The 18,348-nt window shown below is 37.3% G+C and overlaps 2 protein-coding genes across 3 annotated transcripts in view; both read right to left on the minus strand.

Annotated features, from left to right (window-relative positions):
• Positions 1 to 727, minus strand: part of LOC107680063 (geranylgeranyl transferase type-2 subunit alpha-like) — an 18,848-nt gene extending 18,121 nt beyond the window's left edge. The window contains exon 1 of the mRNA XM_016475827.1: positions 636 to 727. The gene's annotated coding sequence lies outside the window, so the exon portion shown is untranslated. The remainder of the gene's footprint in view (positions 1 to 635) is intronic.
• A 4,282-nt stretch (positions 728 to 5,009) lies between these two features.
• Positions 5,010 to 18,348, minus strand: part of LOC107680060 (syntaxin-binding protein 3-like) — a 19,963-nt gene continuing 6,624 nt past the window's right edge. The window contains exons 9-20 of one of the 2 annotated variants that reach the window (XM_016475821.1): positions 18,077 to 18,201; positions 17,859 to 17,957; positions 13,726 to 13,792; positions 13,555 to 13,620; positions 13,315 to 13,395; positions 11,440 to 11,575; positions 11,217 to 11,323; positions 10,754 to 10,855; positions 7,349 to 7,434; positions 7,167 to 7,175; positions 6,018 to 6,166; positions 5,010 to 5,897 (exon numbers count right to left, since the gene is read on the minus strand). In XM_016475821.1, the coding sequence (XP_016331307.1) occupies positions 5,836 to 5,897; positions 6,018 to 6,166; positions 7,167 to 7,175; positions 7,349 to 7,434; positions 10,754 to 10,855; positions 11,217 to 11,323; positions 11,440 to 11,575; positions 13,315 to 13,395; positions 13,555 to 13,620; positions 13,726 to 13,792; positions 17,859 to 17,957; positions 18,077 to 18,201 (1,089 nt within the window). In that variant the 3' untranslated portion in view covers positions 5,010 to 5,835. The remainder of the gene's footprint in view (positions 5,898 to 6,017; positions 6,167 to 7,166; positions 7,176 to 7,348; positions 7,435 to 10,753; positions 10,856 to 11,216; positions 11,324 to 11,439; positions 11,576 to 13,314; positions 13,396 to 13,554; positions 13,621 to 13,725; positions 13,793 to 17,858; positions 17,958 to 18,076; positions 18,202 to 18,348) is intronic. The other variant, XM_016475822.1, reaches the window with a different exon arrangement.

An 18,348-nucleotide genomic window follows, 5' to 3' on the forward strand; every position in this document is an offset into this window, starting at 1 on the left:
ACACACACACACTCTCACACACACACTCACTCACTCTCACACACACACTCACTCACTCTCACACACACACTCACTCACTCTCACACACACACTCACTCACTCTCACACACACACTCACTCACTCTCACACACACACTCACTCACTCTCACACACACACTCACTCACTCTCACACACACACTCACTCACTCTCACACACACACTCACTCACTCTCACACACACACTCACTCACTCTCACACACACACTCACTCACTCTCACACACACACTCACTCACTCACACTCTAACACTCTCACACACACATACATACATACATATTATACGTGTCATATGCCATTTCTATGAGAGCATGGGTACATGACCCACCCAAGAGACAATGAATAAAGACTTCAATGTAATTTGAAATGTAATATATACCATTAACACACACTTCCTACCATTTAAATCACAATAAAACACGAGTGCAGCCCTCTAAAGAGATCACAGATCTAAACACATCTGGAATGATTGCTGTGTCAGATTGACGCACAATCCTAGATGCTTCACAACACGCGTCAAACTGTACCTGTGGAGTTTCGGAATTAACACTATATCGATTAAACAGCCTTATAAGACAAAGAGTGTTTTTGTTTTACCTCAGTCTTTGACTTTAGGATGTGCTGGACGAGTAACAAACGCAAGCTCTTCTACAAACAACTCTTCCGTCGCTTCAACAGTACGTCACCGTTACGTCCACTAGCGCCTCTGCGCGGCCGCCTATGACATATGTTCTTAAAAGGAATATTACATATTCAGTAAAGAATATTTATATATCACTATAAATATTAATCTGCTATTTATATCATTACTTCTTAATTTCTATATTTTGATTTTATAATTCAGTGAACATAATTGTAATCATAGGTTAAATAAGCCTTTGTTTTTAACAATATCTAAAAATAAATTAAACATAAATAAGATGTGGTAATATAAAATGTGCTTTAAATGTAATTTTAAACATTGTAATGTTTTTATTTAACTGTATTTCTGTTTTTTATTTATTTTTTTATTTTAGAATTGATATCAGTTAGGTAATTTTGTTTATCCTAATGTATCCCGATTACATTTGTAACTCTTTAATAATAATAATAATAATAATAATAAATACATAAAAAGCTGCTTGGCAAGAATATATTATATTTTACACACACACACACACACATACACATACACATACACATACACATACACATACATATACATATATATATAATCCCAGACAGACTGGATGATGCTGAGATCAGATCTCTGTGCGGAGCACTGGCTGTTTCAGACAAAAATCTCACTGGATTATTACAATTAATGGCAAAAGGAATGTAAACTGATATACTGACTATACACACACACACAAACAGTACTGTGCAAAAGTCTTAGGCCATTAGTATTTAAAAAAAGTTATTTCTATCTTTAGCTGTAGTGTGTCAGTAGGAAATATCAGTTTACATTCCTTTTGCCATTAATTGTAAAAATCCAGTGAGATTTTTGTCTGAAAACAGCCAGTGCTCCACACAGAGATCTGATCTCAGCATCATCCAGTCCGTGTGTGTGTATGTGAGCAATAATATGTAAGTGCGGTGACAAGTCTCGGTTAGCCTAACGCAAATGAATAAAAAGAAAGAATAGAAAATGAATAGAGAACGCTAGTATTAGAGAGCCATTTTTTATAATAAATAAAAAGAAAACAAGTAGATGCCTTGTTTCATCAATGCCTTGAATTTTATATGACTGGCTATTGGTAGCCAGTGCAAACTGATGAACAGAGGTGTGACATGCGCTCTTTTTTGGCTCATTAAAGACTAATCTTGCTGCTGCTTTCTGGATTAGTTTTGGTTTGATATAACTGGCTGGAAGATCTGCCAAGAGAGCTTTGCAATAGTCCAGCCTTGACAGAACAAGAGCCTGAACAAGGATTTCTGTAGCATGTTCTGATAGAAAGGGCCTGATCTTCCTAATGTTGTATAAGGGAAATCTGCAGGACCGGGCAGTTCTAACAATGTGGTCTGAGAAATTCAGCTGATCATCAATCATAACTCCAAGACTGTCTGGAGACTGACTGTCTTGGAAGGTGTTATGGTTGATGAGCCTAACTAGATGGAGAAATTGTGATGAAGTGATGGGTTTGCTGAAACCTCAAGCAGTTCTGTCTTGGCAAGGTTGAGTTTAAGATGATGGTTCTTCATTCAGCAAGAAATGTCTGTTAGACAAGCTGAGATGCGAGCAGCTATCGTCGGATCATCAGGATGGAATGAGAGGTAGAGTTGAGTGTCATCAGCATAGCAGTGATATGAAAAGCCATGTTTCTGAATGACAGAACCTAGTGATGATATGTAGATAGAGAAGAGAAGCGGTCCAAGAACTGAGCCCTGAGGCACCCCAGTAGCTAGATGTTGCGACCAAGATATCTTGAAGGACCTATCTGAGAGGTAAGACTCAAACCACTGGAGTGTGGTTCCTGAGATGCCCTTTGCCAATAGGGTTGACAGGAGGATCTGGTGGTTAACCGTGTCAAAAACAGCGGACAGATCCAGCAAGATAAGTACTGGGGATTTGGAATCCGCTCTTGCCAGTTTTAGGGCTTCAACAACTGAGAGCAAGGCAGTCTCGGTCGAATGTCCACTTCTGAAGCCAGACTGGTTGCTGTAGAGGAGGTTGTTCTGTATGAGAAGGAAAGAGATTTGGTTGAACACAACTCGTTCAAGTGTTTTCCCAATGAATGGAAGAAGGGATATCGGTATGTAGTTCTCTAAAAGTGCTCGGTTAAGAGTGGGTTTCTTAAGTAATGGGGTTATCCGAGCCTGTTTATATATACTGTATATATATATATATATATATATATGTGTGTGCACAGTAATGTGAAAAAGAAAGAACACCCTGTTGAATTCCATGGTTTTCCATATCAGGACATAAAAAAAATAATAATCTGGTCCTTGGCAGGGCTTAAAAATTGGGAAATAAAACCTCAGATGAATAAAAACACACGACATATCACACTGGGTCAGTATTTATTTAGCAAAAATAAATCCAATATGAAAAAGCCATGTGTGCCAAATACAGGACACCCTATGATTCACTTGCTTGTGGATCCACTTTTAGCAGCAATAACTTGAAGTAATCATTTTCTGTATGACTTTATCAGTCTCTCACATCATTCTGGACGAGTTTTGGCACACTCTTCTTTACCATGTTGCTCTAGTTTATTGAGGTTTTTGGGCATTTGTTTATGCACAGCTCTCACCACAGCTTTGCAGTCAGGATGAGGTCTAGACTTCTAGACTTTGACTGCAACACCTTGATTCTTTTCTTTTCAGCCGTTCTGTTGTAGATTTGCTGGTGTGCTTGGGATCATTGTCCTGTTGCATGAGCCAATCTTGGCCAAGCTTTAGCTGTCAGACAGATGGCCTCACATTTGACTCTGGAATATTTAGGTATACAGAGTACATGGTCGACTCAATGACTGTGAGGCAGGTCCTGTGGCTTCAAGACAAGCCCAAACGCATCAGCCCTCCACCAGCATGCTTGACTTTTGGTATGAGGTGTTTGTGCTGATATGCTCTTTTGGCTTTCACCAAACGTGGCGCTGTGCATTATGGCCAAACATCTCCACTTTGGTCTCGTCTGTTCAAAGGACATTGTTCTAGAAGTCTTATGGTTTGTTCAGATGCAGCTTTGCAAACCTAAGCTATCCTGAAATGTTCTTTTTAGAGAGAAGAGGCTTTTCCTCTGGCAACCCCTCCAAACATGCCATACTTGTCTGGTCTTTTTTAATTGTCACAAACTTTATTAATTAACATGTTAACTGATGCCTGTAGAGTCTGAGGTGTAGTTCTTGGGTTGTCTACAATTGCTCAGAGTATTGTTTGGTCTGACCATGGGGTGAATTTCCTGGGACGTCCACTCCTGGGAAGATCGGTGACTGTCTTGAATGTCTTCTACTTGTGAATAATCTTCCTCACTGTGGAATGATGGACTTCAAATTGTTTGGAAATGGCCGTATTACCCTTCCCAGATTGATGACAGCAACAATTGCTTCTCTAAGATCATTGCTGATGTCTTTCCTCTTTACACCTGAGGACTCCAGACCAGCAAACTGACAAAACTTCTGCTTTTATAGAGCTGCTCACACTTGCTGATGATCAGTTAATCAAAGGTATTTGATTAGCATTGCCTGACCGTTATTTACCCTCTTAATTCCCATGTTAACAGTAAGGGTGTCCTTGGTTTGTCACACATGGCTTTTCCATTTTGGACTTTTATTGTTAAATAAATAATGACAGAGTGTGATATGTCATGTGTTGTTGTTAATCTGGGGATTAATTGTCCAAATTTTAAGACCTGCCAAGTACCAGAGTATATATATATATATATATATATATATATATATATACATACTCTAGGTTGCAGAAATGTTTTAATTTTCTAGTGTCATCTATTTGTTCCCACAAATAAAGGTCGTATCAGTTTTCTGTCAGAAAGAGCTGTGTAAATGTATACAAGCTTTCGTACAGTATGCATTCAGATGCTCAGCACGCACATCCACGCTTTCACACCTTACACGGAGTCCCAAAATAGGACAAATTTGATAAGATTAGATTACTCAGTATTATCAGGTCCTCTGAGAGGGTTATTTTGGTTATTGTTCTGACCTGAGACCACAAATCTGCAGTAATCAGAGACAGCAGAATAACACCTCTTATGTGCGCTCAGGCGAACAGCCTCTCCCCTTCTCCTATGAGGCACATTCTGAAAAAAATAAGACTATCTTGTTACCTTTGTGCAGTCTGTTTTTAGTTTTTCTTTTTTTTTTTTTAACTCAAGCAGGAATTTCATAGCTTAATGTCTCAAAAAACCTCACTGGACGTCAACAAATAGCTTGTAACGTGCCTGCATAAAAATCCCCTCTTGCATTTTCTTCAAAAATGTATACACAACAGGGGTCACTGTCCACAGGACAAAATCCATGAAATCATACATAGAGACAATATATTTTTATGAAGAAGTACAGTTGACAATAGACAGACCACATTACAAACATAATACAAACATTACAAACCAAACATAAGAATTGAACCACGTCATTCAAGTTATGTCAGTTGTTCAATAAGAAGTATGCATTAAATCGGTTAAATCCCTCATTTGCTCATTCATCAGTTAATGTTTTATACAAGCAAAACACTAAAGCAGCACAAAAGCACACAATACATATGTACAAATCAACCTAATTCACAAACAAATCATCAAAACATGAAAACACATTTTCAAATTTCAGGTGGATTTTGCAAATAACTACTGTTAGTGTGTGAGATAGAAATACAAAAAAAAGTGTTACTGAAAATCCAGTGCAAGCATTTTGCTTTCACTGGTAAATAAAGGCACCAGTTTGTAAGGCTCTGGTCACGAGCTGATCTCTTTTTAAAAGTCCTTCTATTTTATTAAAGGGTTATCAAACAAATTGGGTGTTACTCAAGTCTTTAATCATGATGCATATTAAAAGATAATGTTATAATTTTCACGATTTTATAAAGTTAACACAATTTAAAAAGCCTAAATAGCTCAAAGTTGAAGTTAGTTGTGAAAAGTTACTGTTACATATAACCTAAACTGAGCACAACTGAGACTTTAGACATGAAATGACCTCAAAATGTTCCATGCAGAACTATTGTTTTTTTTGTTTTTTTTGTAATAAGCTTTTAAGTGAATGCTGTGACATGAAAAGCAGCGGAGATCTGTTCCCTTCAGTCCTGAGGAGGAAATGGCAGGGCAGGGCTTGTCCTCCTCAATGTTAAAGCTTTCCATGGGTTATTTGTCCAGGTTATAAATGTCCTCCAGCAGACCACGTGGAGTGAGGATGTGCGTCGAGCCTACAGACAATTCAAAAGGCATTTGAATCGGACTGCATTTCAAAACACAGGCAGCATTTTAAGCCTCTTTTCAGGTTTACTGAATCATGTTGTTAGCTTAGCACGCGTATGGACTCTTACCAATGATGACCTCACAGGATTTATTAGCATGCGTGACTTCATAAGCACAGCGCATTTCTGAGTAACTGACCCCACCCAGAACAAAGAGGATGAGCCGCGAGCCGCTCCTGAGATCATCCGGAGAACTGCCCTTGTGCTTCTGCCGCGCACTGACAGGAAACAGACCCAATCCATGTAAGGACACGTTAAATCACTGTTCACAAGTTTGGGGTCGTAAGATTTTTTTTTTTTTTTGAAAGAAATCTCTATTGCTCACCATGGCTGCATTAATTTGATTAAAAAAAAAAAAAAACAGTAATATTGTGAAATTTGATTACAATTTAAAATACCTGTTTTCTATGTTACTGTATTTTAAGAAGTAATTTATTTTCTGTGATCAAAGCTGAGCTACTCCAGTCTTCAGTGTCACATGCTCCTTCAGAAAGCATTCTAATACGCTGATTTGCTCAAATAAAATGAAATTGAATAAAATACAATAAAAATAAAATAAAATGTTTATTATTATCAATGTTGAAAACAGTTGGGATGCTTCAACTGTAATACAGTTTTTTATAGAAAACATGTTATTTAAAAATATTTCTTTCACAATAATAAAAATCAAATAAACAAATATTTTATTGGTTAATGGTTAATATATTTGTAATGGTTTAAAATCAATTTTAAAAACTGCTTGGCAATTAATACTTGGAAACAATCTCTGCATCTGAAAAAAATGATATTACATTACACTACATTACATTACAGTGCATTACATAAGCCTGCTATAAATTTGCTTAAGATTCTTATATTGGCAAAATAATATAAATAAACGAATTCAAATGATTAAATCAGCATTTATTTGAAATAAAAAATTTTATAACATTCTAAATGTCTCTTCGGTCACTTTTGATCAATTTGATTTGCCTTGAATAAAAGTATCTATCTATCTATCTGACCCCAAACCTTCGAACAGTACTGTATGATCTATTTCATCATGCAATTAGATCATCAGTGGGAAATGAGAAGCCTTTCAACTTTAGGTAGGCCCATATTATAAAAACAACTAAAAACACTTGAAATAAAGAAACACAAAGAAATGAAACGTGTAATAGTGTATGTGCACACAGAAAAAGCAGCCAACAACCCCAAAGGGCCGATCTTCAGTCTTACCTCACCACTCTGACAGCCAGAGGAATGAAGAGAGAGGCATTGACTACAACTTTACACTCAACAATTATAATGAAACATTCGGGATGCATTGTTTTAAACTGATGGATGAGCTGCCATGAATTATGTAAGAGAATTAACTGTAACTGAATAGAGTGAATTGGGTGAAGTCTCGCCGGCCCTACCTTACAGCACGAGAGCCGTTCCACACAGACGGACATTCAGACTGATACGGCCAGTCTTTAACCTCCAGTTTGTTCTCCACTGCATCCTACCATTACCACACACACACACACACACACACACACACACACACACACACACACACATCTTTATTAGCTCTTCTCACTAATGAATGAAACAAATTGTATTAATATTTGTGTGTTAAGTCCATTCAAAGTGACTGCGCCTCCTCAGAAGACTTGGATTATACCACTCGATTCATATGAATTAATTTTACGATGTCCTTATATATTATTTGAAGCTTAAAAATGATGGTGGAATGGAGTTTCAATGGTGGGACAGAAATCTCTCACATTTCATTACAAATATCTTCATTTGTATTTCGCAGAAGAAAGCAAGCCATAGAGATTTGGAGCGACATGAGGGTGAGCAAATGAGAGAATTTTCATTTCACAGTTATGATTTACATATGACCACATATGTCATATCTTTTAAGTATTCAGCAACTTGATCTCATAATTGAGGTCATTTACGTATAGAAGACTTAAAGCTACAGCAACAAAAACAATCTACAGTTATATAAGGACCATTATAGAAATTCATGGAATAAAATTAATGCTACAGACGTGTACACGAGAAACTCGGATTAAAGGGATAGTTCACCCAAAAATGATAATTCTGTCATTAATTACTCACCCTCGTGTCGTTTCAAACCCGTAAGACCTCCGTTCATCTTCGGAACACAAATTAAGATATTTTTGATGGAATCTGAGAGCTCTCTGACCCTCCCATAGACAGCAACGCAACTGAAATGTTCCCAAGTCCAGAGACGTAGCAAGGAGATCGGTAAAATAATCCATGAGACATCAGTGGTTCATCAGCAATTATACGAAGCGACAAGAATAATTTTTGTGCATAACGACTTTATTCAACAATTCATCTTCTCCGCTTCACCCTGTAGCGCTATTTTGGAGAGTATCAGCTGGACGTAAACAGTGTATGCTGTTCTGTGTCAGCTGCGTCACGCCGGATCTGTTTCCTACGTTGTTGTGATTTGATCTGAACGAAAACAGAAAGTATTCTCGTAACTTCGTATAATTGCGGATGAACCACTGATGTCACATGGATTATTTTACAGATCTCCTTGCTACGTTTCTGGACTTTTCAGTTGCGTTGCTGTCTATGGAGGGTCAGAGAGCTCTCAGATTCCATCAAAAATATCTTAATTTGTGTTCCAAAGATGAACGGAGGTCTTATGGGTTTGAAACGACATGAGGGGAGTAATTAATGACAGAATTTTCATTTTTGGGTAAACTAACCCTTTAATACTATTCTCATGGTGGCTGCTGTGAACCTGCCTGACCGAACTTGTGTAATTCAATGTTTCTTTTCACTGGAAGAAGAAACTACTCACTGAAAATCAACACAAGACTTTCTAACACAATGGCTTTTACCAGTGCTATTAATAGCTGACAAGAAAATAAGACACTGTCTTTTTATGATTTCTGGAAGCATGACATTTGATCTGTCAGTCATAACCTGGAATATAATGTCAGTGGCCTTAGCCCTGAACAATAAATATGTGCAATGGGGTCTTCTTTGCATTATACAGTGGGTATGGAAAGTATTCAGACCCCCTTAAATTTTTCACTCTTTGTTATATTGCAGCCATTTGCTAAAATCATTTAAGTTAATTTTTTTTCCTCATTAATGTACACACAGCACCCCATATTGACAGAAAAACACAGAATTGATTTTAGCAAATGGCTGCAATATAACAAAGAGTGAAAAATTTAAGGGGGTCTGAATACTTTCCGTACCCACTGTAACTGTAAGCTCATATCCTGCTGCATTATATATCAGGGCTCAACAATCAGGACGGCCTGCTAGCCCAAGGGCAGTATGAGAGCATGTCAGGATAGTTGCTTGCCTTTTGGGGATAGTTTTAAATTCATTGTTCCTTGTACATCCATTTTTATGTCTTGCAAACTTAAATATTTTGTTTTCCAGTATATACATTTATAGTTACATTATAGCTCTATAATTTTCAACTCATTGAAATTTCAATTTGTTGTCAAAATATTGTTGTCAGAAAAAAATTGGTTGGTTGTATTTAAATGTATTGCCATATCAGCTTCATTGGCTATTATACAAATTAAACATTCAACAACATAATATCATAAATACAATATAATAAAAATAGTGGTGTCAATCGATTAAAAAAAATCTACTAATTAATCGATTTTTCTAAAATTAATTGTGATTAATCGCAATTAGTCCCATCTAACATTAAAGTTTTTAAATATACTTTTAAACTGCAATAATTTCACATTAATGTAGAAACAACAAAGACAGTATATGTTTTACTTGTTTAATGGCATCTTTAGGACTGACTGCGAGTATCACTGATACCAATACTACTGATGTCTCTATGATTTTTCTTCTTCTAATCTTTAACCACAGACTATAGCCATTCAGCATTATAGTATAATTGAGAGCTATCAATTTGAACATTTATTAGACTTTAACTTCTAATTTAAGTGAACTTAAAACAATAAACAATTAGGAAATATGCAGAAATCGAATAAAGTTATCAAACATAAATTCTAAATTAAATATAGATGAATCCTTAAAGATACAAAAGTTATTGACTTGCTCTTTTTTTCTTTTGTTGTTTGATTAACAGACATCACAGCAGCTGGCTATGAGGTTTTTTTGGCTGCTATTACTTTAAGAGCTGCTGCTGAACATGACGCAGATCTGACACGCATCTCTTTACCTTTTCTGACCCACTTCAGCTCTTAAAGTCTCTATAATGAGCTGACGAGTTGAATCGGGTGTGTTAGATGAGGGAAACAGTGCTGCTGCTCCACGACAGTTTGGAAAACCACTGCACTTCAGAGACATGTTCTTAAATCTGACTCATATAACAAATACTGACACGCATGGACAGTTCATGACTTCATGACTTAACTTATGACATGACTACAACATTGCATGCTCATAGTTTCTTTTGTGCTTTAATATGAAATTTTATATATACAGCGCACTGCTGCATTTGTTCGTGCAATTGAAGAGCACGCCCTACGAGCAAAATTGTAAAGGTTTTTTAAAATTATTAATAAGTCCTTATAAGTTTGTCCTGATAAAAATCACTGTCTCATAACATAAAAAATTGGACAGACCACAAATATAGGTTTTGCAGTCAAGTTGGTGCTTGTCATTTTGGTGCTTCTTTACCCTTCAATAAATGCCCATGAGTCAGTTTAGTATGGCCTATCTGACAACTTGTGTATACAACTTGGTTGTGTCTTGTCAAAAGAACTGGAAAGAATTATATATAAAATACATGCTTTAGATAGTTTGCTCTGTAACACGTGACTGTTGGTGACTGACGTGTCCCTCACCTCCATTATGTCTTTAATGACGGGTGTCCAGCGAGACACGTTGTAAGTCTCCTTGTCTGACCGGTCTTTCCGAGGTTGTTTACGGAATGAGAACATGCTCGGCTGTTATGAAAAAATGAATATCATTAAAAATAAATCCCTGTAAAATTGCAGTTTTATTGCATCCAATCAGAACTGTAAAAAATCAACATGCAAGAATCAACAATAAAATTAGCTTTTGCTGTGGTTTAGAAACTGCCATTGAGTGTCATGAAAGTTTGTTTGTATGTATACTAAAACTTTGGAACTGTAATAACTCTATAAACCTACAGCACTTCCCTATTCCCAATTACATTCGAAGATATTAAACCGCAATTCAGAACGCATCAAAACCAAATAATAAGTCACCAGTATGAGTGAATTATGCAATATCAACAGGAAAAGAAGCAGTGCCAGAGGAGAAAGCAAGCATCTGCAGACTCACCGTGGAGAGGATGGGAACTCCCAGATGTTTCCAGTTCAGGATATACCCGCTCTCATCCTCGATTTTCACATGCTGAATCAGTTTATTCAGGTTCTCCGCTGTCGTTCCTGCTCATTACACACAAACACACATTCAGATGCACTCATCCAACAGGAAAACATACTAAGCTGGACAGTTAAGATGTTTCCCAATCTCTACATGACAAGAAAAGAGAAATATCCACCGTTTAGACTGAAGATGTAGAGTAGGACGGCCCGGATCTTATCAGTGGTGTCATGTGGGTGTAACAGCACAGGAAGTAACGTCCTCATGGGGTCCTTGACCTTCTGTCCTTCAGCATCAGCACCTACAGCCAGATCCTACATACAAAGCACAAAATCAGACACACAAAAAGACCACGTGAGACTAGGGCTCGGTATAGAGTTCGATGCTTTTTAGGCACCGACCGAATACCGACCGTGCCTCGATACCGAATTGCCTCGATATTGAGTATCGAAAAATGTCTTGTCGTTCGGTACCAAATTTCGATACCTAAGGGGATAATCGAGGTGTGTTCAACTTGACGCAGCGCTGCGCAGACCGATAGTTGTTAAAGGGGTCATATGATGCAATTTCAAGTTTTCCTTTCTCTTTGGAGTGTTACAAGCTGTTCGTGAATAGAGTAGATCCCTAAAGTTGCAAAGACTAAAGTCTCAAACCCAAAGAGATATTCTTTATAAAAGTTAAAAGACTCGTCCACGCCCTCCTAAAATGCCTCGTTTAAACACGGCCCCCACATGTCTACGTCACTGTGGGAAGATTTGCATAACGCCACCCAAATGTTCACGCAAAGAAAGAAGGTGCAACTTTATTGTTGCTGCCACCGCCATGTCGTGAAGGCGCTGTGTGTTTCGTTGTGAAAGCGAAACTACTTTGTTTGGTCTTCCAAAAGAGGACACAACTAGAAATCAGTGGTTAAGTTGTATTTACAAAACTGTTCCAGAACAGTTCAAGCGCTACTCTACACTGCTCAAACTCCGCGTTTGAATCGTCAGTGGCAAATCCTTTAAATATAAAAAACATACTTACAGTCTGTGAGTCAGAACAGCCAGCATTGTAGTCTACTCTACCAGGATCAGAAAACAGTCCTCCATAAAATGTGCTGCACACATCTGAATATTCCAAAAGCTTGTAACACTTCAAAGAGAAAGGAACAATTGAAATCTCATCATATGACCCTTTAAAACAGCTTTTTAAAATGAAAGCGTTCTTCGTCCAAACTGGCGTTTCCACTAATGTTCTGTTTCAGAAACGATCTCCATCCACACTAACGTTACACGACCGAAAACCATCATCATGTAATAACTTTGTGTTTGTAATAACTTCTGATCGCGATCTAATGTGTGTTTTGGCCATATAATGTTGCTGAAATATGTTATTTGTAGCTTATATCAGGCTAATCGCTACACCTGCTTAGTTTTTCTCATGTAAACACTGTATTGTTATGAAAATAGGCAGAATCTCATTAAAATGCCATAAATCATATACTGTCATAACCGTGTGTTTATTATGTTCATGTTTCATCCGTAGAAATGTTTTTCTGGGTTTCTTATGTACAGAACCAAACGCGGAAGTGTAATGGATGTTCGTCATCAGAGATAGGGCGGGTTATGAACGTGTAACATGATTGACATGAGCAGCGAATGATCTCCTCTGAGTCAGAACAGCGATCGCGGAATAGAAAACACAGGCAGACAGCGCTAGAAGCAGCTGCTCATCAGTAAATCAGTGGAAAATAAATAGAAATGAGGATTCTGTCTGAGAATCATCCGTCTTGTGCAGTGGCTCAGGAGATGAGTCTTTTGAGTCTGTAAAAACGTCAACAAGCGGAAAAAATAAAGGTTTTTCTTAAGTGTTTTTGTTTTTTTTGAGGTAATGTGTAATGTAATCTTCTTAAAACAGATTTCATAAAATTGGTATTGGAAAAAGTATCGTTCAGGAACCGGTATCGAAGTCAAGGTATCGGTATCGAAAATTTTTGAACGAAACCCAGTCCTACGTGAGACGCACTCTGGACAGATGAAGGCATCCTTTCCCTCGAGACATCACTAAGATTTACCTGTTCGGCTTTGCAGAGTTTTTCCACATTCTTCTGGAAATGACTCATCAGATCCTCAGCTAAACTAACGTGGACCGTTTTCTGAGGGAGAAAAATGGGAAACATTAAATTGCATGTGAGTATTTTAGGCAGCCTCGACCATCACTGCTGAATGTATAGGCAGACTAAACGTGATCTTTCACAGTCACAGGTGACATGGGATAGCACACTCTTTCAGGACATGTGAGGCGGCTCGATTACCTGAGTCATCTGCTTGCGGAAGCCTGGCATCTTCTTCATGAGCTGTGATAGGCCTCCGATTGTGATCTGCCAATGACAGGGGCATCTATGACATAGTCATATGAGGGAATCTGCAACTGAACACTACCGTTATTGTTTGGAGGTGTAATTAATTGTAAAAATATACTGTACCTTCCCATCAGCCTGTTTCTTCTCATCTCTGTTGGCAGAGATTTCCTTCACCAGTTTGGGGATTTGCCTTTGGATTAAATAAATACAATAGTGCTGATTACATTAACAAGGATATTTATGAAGATAATAGGCTTTATGCCTAACACCTCATCTGCTTGTTTTACAGAATACAGAAGTTTGTTTGCGAATAAACCCCCATTTGGCAAATACCAAAGCTACAATCCATTTATCTTTTGTGGATAAAGTGATCCCATAATGCACTGCAGCAAGCTCCAAGGAGGAGAAAGGAGTTTGGGGTCAGTGTTTTGTTTTTGTAAAAAAATTAATACATGTATTCATCAAGGATGCATTAACTTGTTCAGAGTGACAGCAAATAACATTTATAATTTGGGATGCACTGGTTGACCGGCCATAAATCGGAACCGGACGGTTTTTGCTAACACGCGATCGGCAACCGGACGTTTATTTTTTTCTTTTTTTGGTCGATTTTTTCCGGAAGTGCGCACTACATTGGAATCATTCCCTAACATGCCATTTGTGTGGAAGTATTTCGAATTTTTTTTTCTGAATCCCGCTCCCGCAAACATATATGGCAGGGGTCTCCAACACGTCGCTCGCGAGCTACCAGTAGCTCGTGGCCTGATTGGAGGTAGCTCGCCAAGACATACTTGACATATCGGTCGTGAGGTTATTTTAATTATCCCGTTTCATATTTTAATTATCATTAAACCCGTATTTGATTATCGCGATTTGAAAAACTCACAGTAAATACTGCACAGCTTTAATCAAAGTTATTATTATAAGAGTCTTACACAGACGCAACATGCAGAGTAGTTTCGTTTTGTGTGAAAACATGACTGAAGGCAGAGTGCTGAGGGAAAGAATGCATACGTGTATGAAAGAATGTATGATTTAATTATTTGTATGAATGCATAATAGGAAACTGACTGCCTTCAGAAAAGTTTCGATGGCATTTGCTTTCCATCTTCCCTCCGTGTAATGCGTAATAAAGCAGTGTTTAGAAGCGCAGCTTTGTTTACAGGGGTTACCGTGGAAACAGTTCTATTCTGCTGTTCATAAGCGCCACCTGCTGTCAAACTGTGGATTTACAAATTCATTCAGTCTGTCTGCCATATTTTTGTTCAGACCAATGCAAAAATCAGACCAGATTTTTGTTGTAAATCTTAACCGATCGATGGAAAATAGGCTTGTTATCAGAGGTGTTGAGATTTTTAGAATGCACATGAGCTTATGTAGAACTGTTTATGGAGCAGATAATTTTTTTTTTAATTTATCATTCTGACATCCTTTTTTATTGAAAAAAAATATTTTAAGGCTGAAATATTATAATTTTATTTTTAAAAAAATGGTCAAAACTTTATTTGAACGTAGTACATGTCAGTAGATAACATGTTATGAATATTGTTTGTTAGTTTAAAATCTGGCCATATTTTTTTAATGTTTTTATTTCACTGCTTATGCAAACAATAAGTGCATAGTGCTGCTAATTTTATTTCTTGGCTTGTGTCATAAAACTTGGTAAAATGATTTCAGTGTGTGTATCAGTACGTTTTCAATATTTCCAGCACATTTTAACAATGCCGTGTATAACAGTTTAGATTGATATTTAAGAGATTCAAGTATTGTATAACATTGGTAGCTCTCAGCCGCTTTCATTTTTAAAAAGAATTAAATAAGGCTGGAGACCCCTGATATATGGCATAGAATTTTCTCACATCAGGGAGCCGCTATCAATATGCAGAGTATTTAAATCTCTTTTGAATAAGCGCTCGCTGTTCACTTTTGCGATCACGTGCACTCTGTGTAAAGTGAGCAAATCTTACGAGATCAGATATTTGTCAATGAGCTCAGGATCTGTTGAGCAGCAAATCCTCCAGCATGATCTGGTCAGCCATCTCTCCTCTCATCAGTCAAATCTGACTCCTGCAGCATGAGTTGGATGCAGGGTTGTCAAGTCTGCGTTTTTTCCATGGAACTGGGCCACTTTAAACTGTTGCCATGGCATGATTTTCCCCCGTGGGTTAAAGGTTTGAAATGTTGCTTAAATTACATTTGACTGAAATGCTTGTCTATTGAAACATTTTGCATTTTAAAAAACAGATAAAACTGTGCTAGATGTTAAGTTTTGTGAAGGAGGGCCACTGGTAGGAAGCATTTTAGCTGTGTTTATGATCAATATGCATAACAGTGACTGTAAATATATATATTTTAGGTATGGAAATTACATATTTTGAGTTTTGATATTTGGGATATGGTCATTGTGCTATTTTGGGCACTAATTTAGCCAACAGCCAATCCAATTTAAAAACAAAAGCTAAATGCTAATGCTAAATGCCAATACCATCTTTTTTTGTATTGAATGTGCTTACTGCACAGTTACCACCATTCATTTCAGATGGTTACAGTTACTTTGCCCTATTTTAACATAACGATCCAAGCACATGGTCTAAAGTGCACGGCACAATTGTGCTTAGGGCGTGTCTGAATCCACTTTTCCTAGTTTAAGGATGGGAAAAATGGTCGGTGCGCCCAGCGCATGGTCTAAAATGGTTGTACCTATTCTCTTAATGAGTAATGGGTGTGTTTTGGGCGTAACGTGCCATAAACCAATCAGTCTCATCTCCCATTCCCTTGAAAAGCCAGTTGCGCTCGCGCCATGGCGGATTCACTATTTACATGGCGGAATTTTACACTGAACGCTTCTCTCTTGAGGGAACAGATCTGCTCGTGCGCGTAATTCTGAAACATGCAAAGATTATCCATTATGATATGTGGCCATTTTTATTTTTATGTACACAATAATAATCTTTTAAATTTTAATCCTTTAATTTTTAATTTTTAAAAATGTTTGTGCGCTGCTGCGCTTCCCTCTGTGTGTAATAAGCGAATGATTTCTGAAGATCATGTGACACTGAAGACTGGAGTAATGATGCTGAAAATGCAGCTTTGATCACAGCAATAAATTACATTTAACAATATATTCACATAGAAAACAGTTACTTTAAGTTGTAATAATATTTCATAATTAGCGCTGGGCGATAAAACGATAATTATTGTGATATAATTTTCCTCAATAAAATGATAACAAGAGTTTGATAAATGTTCGATATAGTGTTTATGCACCAAAAGAGGAAGGAAACGGCGCTCCTCATTTGAATCGCGGCACACAGAGCATTGATCCGCTCGACTCAAAGTTCAAGCAGCAGCGCAGCGCGAGCAGGTGTGTTACTCGCTGATGAGTCTCGGTCACGCCACACTAAACAACGCTTTACGCTGTGATTTAAACTAGTTTAAAGCCGGATGAAACAACGCTGACAAACAGGAGAAACACTGAGCAATGATACAGTCAGGAAGCTTGTCAATCTACAAATCGCTATGGAAGACCAATGGTTAATTTTAATAAAACTCAAAGAGTTATATTTCACCATATAAAAATGAGGTTGTTACAATTTTTACAGATGTTACTGTTTTTGATAATGAACATAAATTTACATCTGCATCTTAACACTCAAGCTACTACTGGTCAACTCAATCTACTGTCAAACGTGCATTTCTAAGAGACATTTTTTTTTTTAATATTAACATTGCAGCCTGCACTGCAAACTGTGCTGAAGATATGTGCCAAAGTCAGACAACACAAACCCGTTTCATGATTTGAAACAATATCACTCATTAGAATGTTTACATGTTTGTCATTTTCTGACCATTAAAGAGTCGTTTAAAACCACAATTAATGATTAATCTGATTTCTACAACTTTCACTTAGGAGCAAAAATCTGCCTTTAAACTTGAAAGAAATGATTTGAAATGTATCGTGATAATTATCGATATCGACTGATATGAAAAATTTTATCGTGATTTTTTTTTTGCCATATCGCCCAGCCCTATTCATAATATTAGTTTTTACTGTATTTTTGATCAAATACATGCAGCCTTTATGAGCAGAAGAGACCTTTCAAAAACATAAATCTTACAATACAACCCCAAACTTTTGAACTGTAGTGTATTTTTTGAATGACACTAAGAGTCCAATTAAAAGAAAACTGACCACCCCAATGTTTGTGTGCCAGATTGTGGAGATTAAACTCACATGAACAAGTAATTCTACTCACCCAGTGACCTCAGCAATGTGCATGTGACGTAATTTGACCCATAATTCATCCTCTTCATTCAGTAAAGCTTCTTTCTTAGAGCCATCCTTTAACTTATACCTAAGAGAAAACACACAGAAAAACACCAATACACAGCAGAACCAAAATAATTGCAAGGACGTCTGGTAAAGTAAATAGAAATCAAGTGATTTGGCTGAGAGTAAGTTGAGGTGTCATACTCATAGTTGTTGTCCTTTATTGGTATGAGGTCATAAGCCATGGCCTGGAAGGTGAGCTCATGAAGAATAGGGCTAACAGGGTCCAGCGCACGATCAACAATCAGAAGCTGAGCCTGCGTTTTTCCCTGAATATGAAAGGAAAACACAGAAGAGGCAGTTTTGTGCAAGCAGAAATATCACTTATAAGACAACATCAGGAAAAGAACAAGATTACAAACATTATAGGTAAAAAAAAAAAAAAAAAAAAAAAAAAAAAAAAAAACCCCTGTGAC

This window comes from Sinocyclocheilus anshuiensis, unplaced genomic scaffold (genome assembly GCF_001515605.1).
Source record: "Sinocyclocheilus anshuiensis isolate Anshui unplaced genomic scaffold, SAMN03320099.WGS_v1.1 scaffold1137, whole genome shotgun sequence".
In the NCBI taxonomy this organism is placed as follows: Eukaryota; Metazoa; Chordata; class Actinopteri; order Cypriniformes; family Cyprinidae; genus Sinocyclocheilus; species Sinocyclocheilus anshuiensis.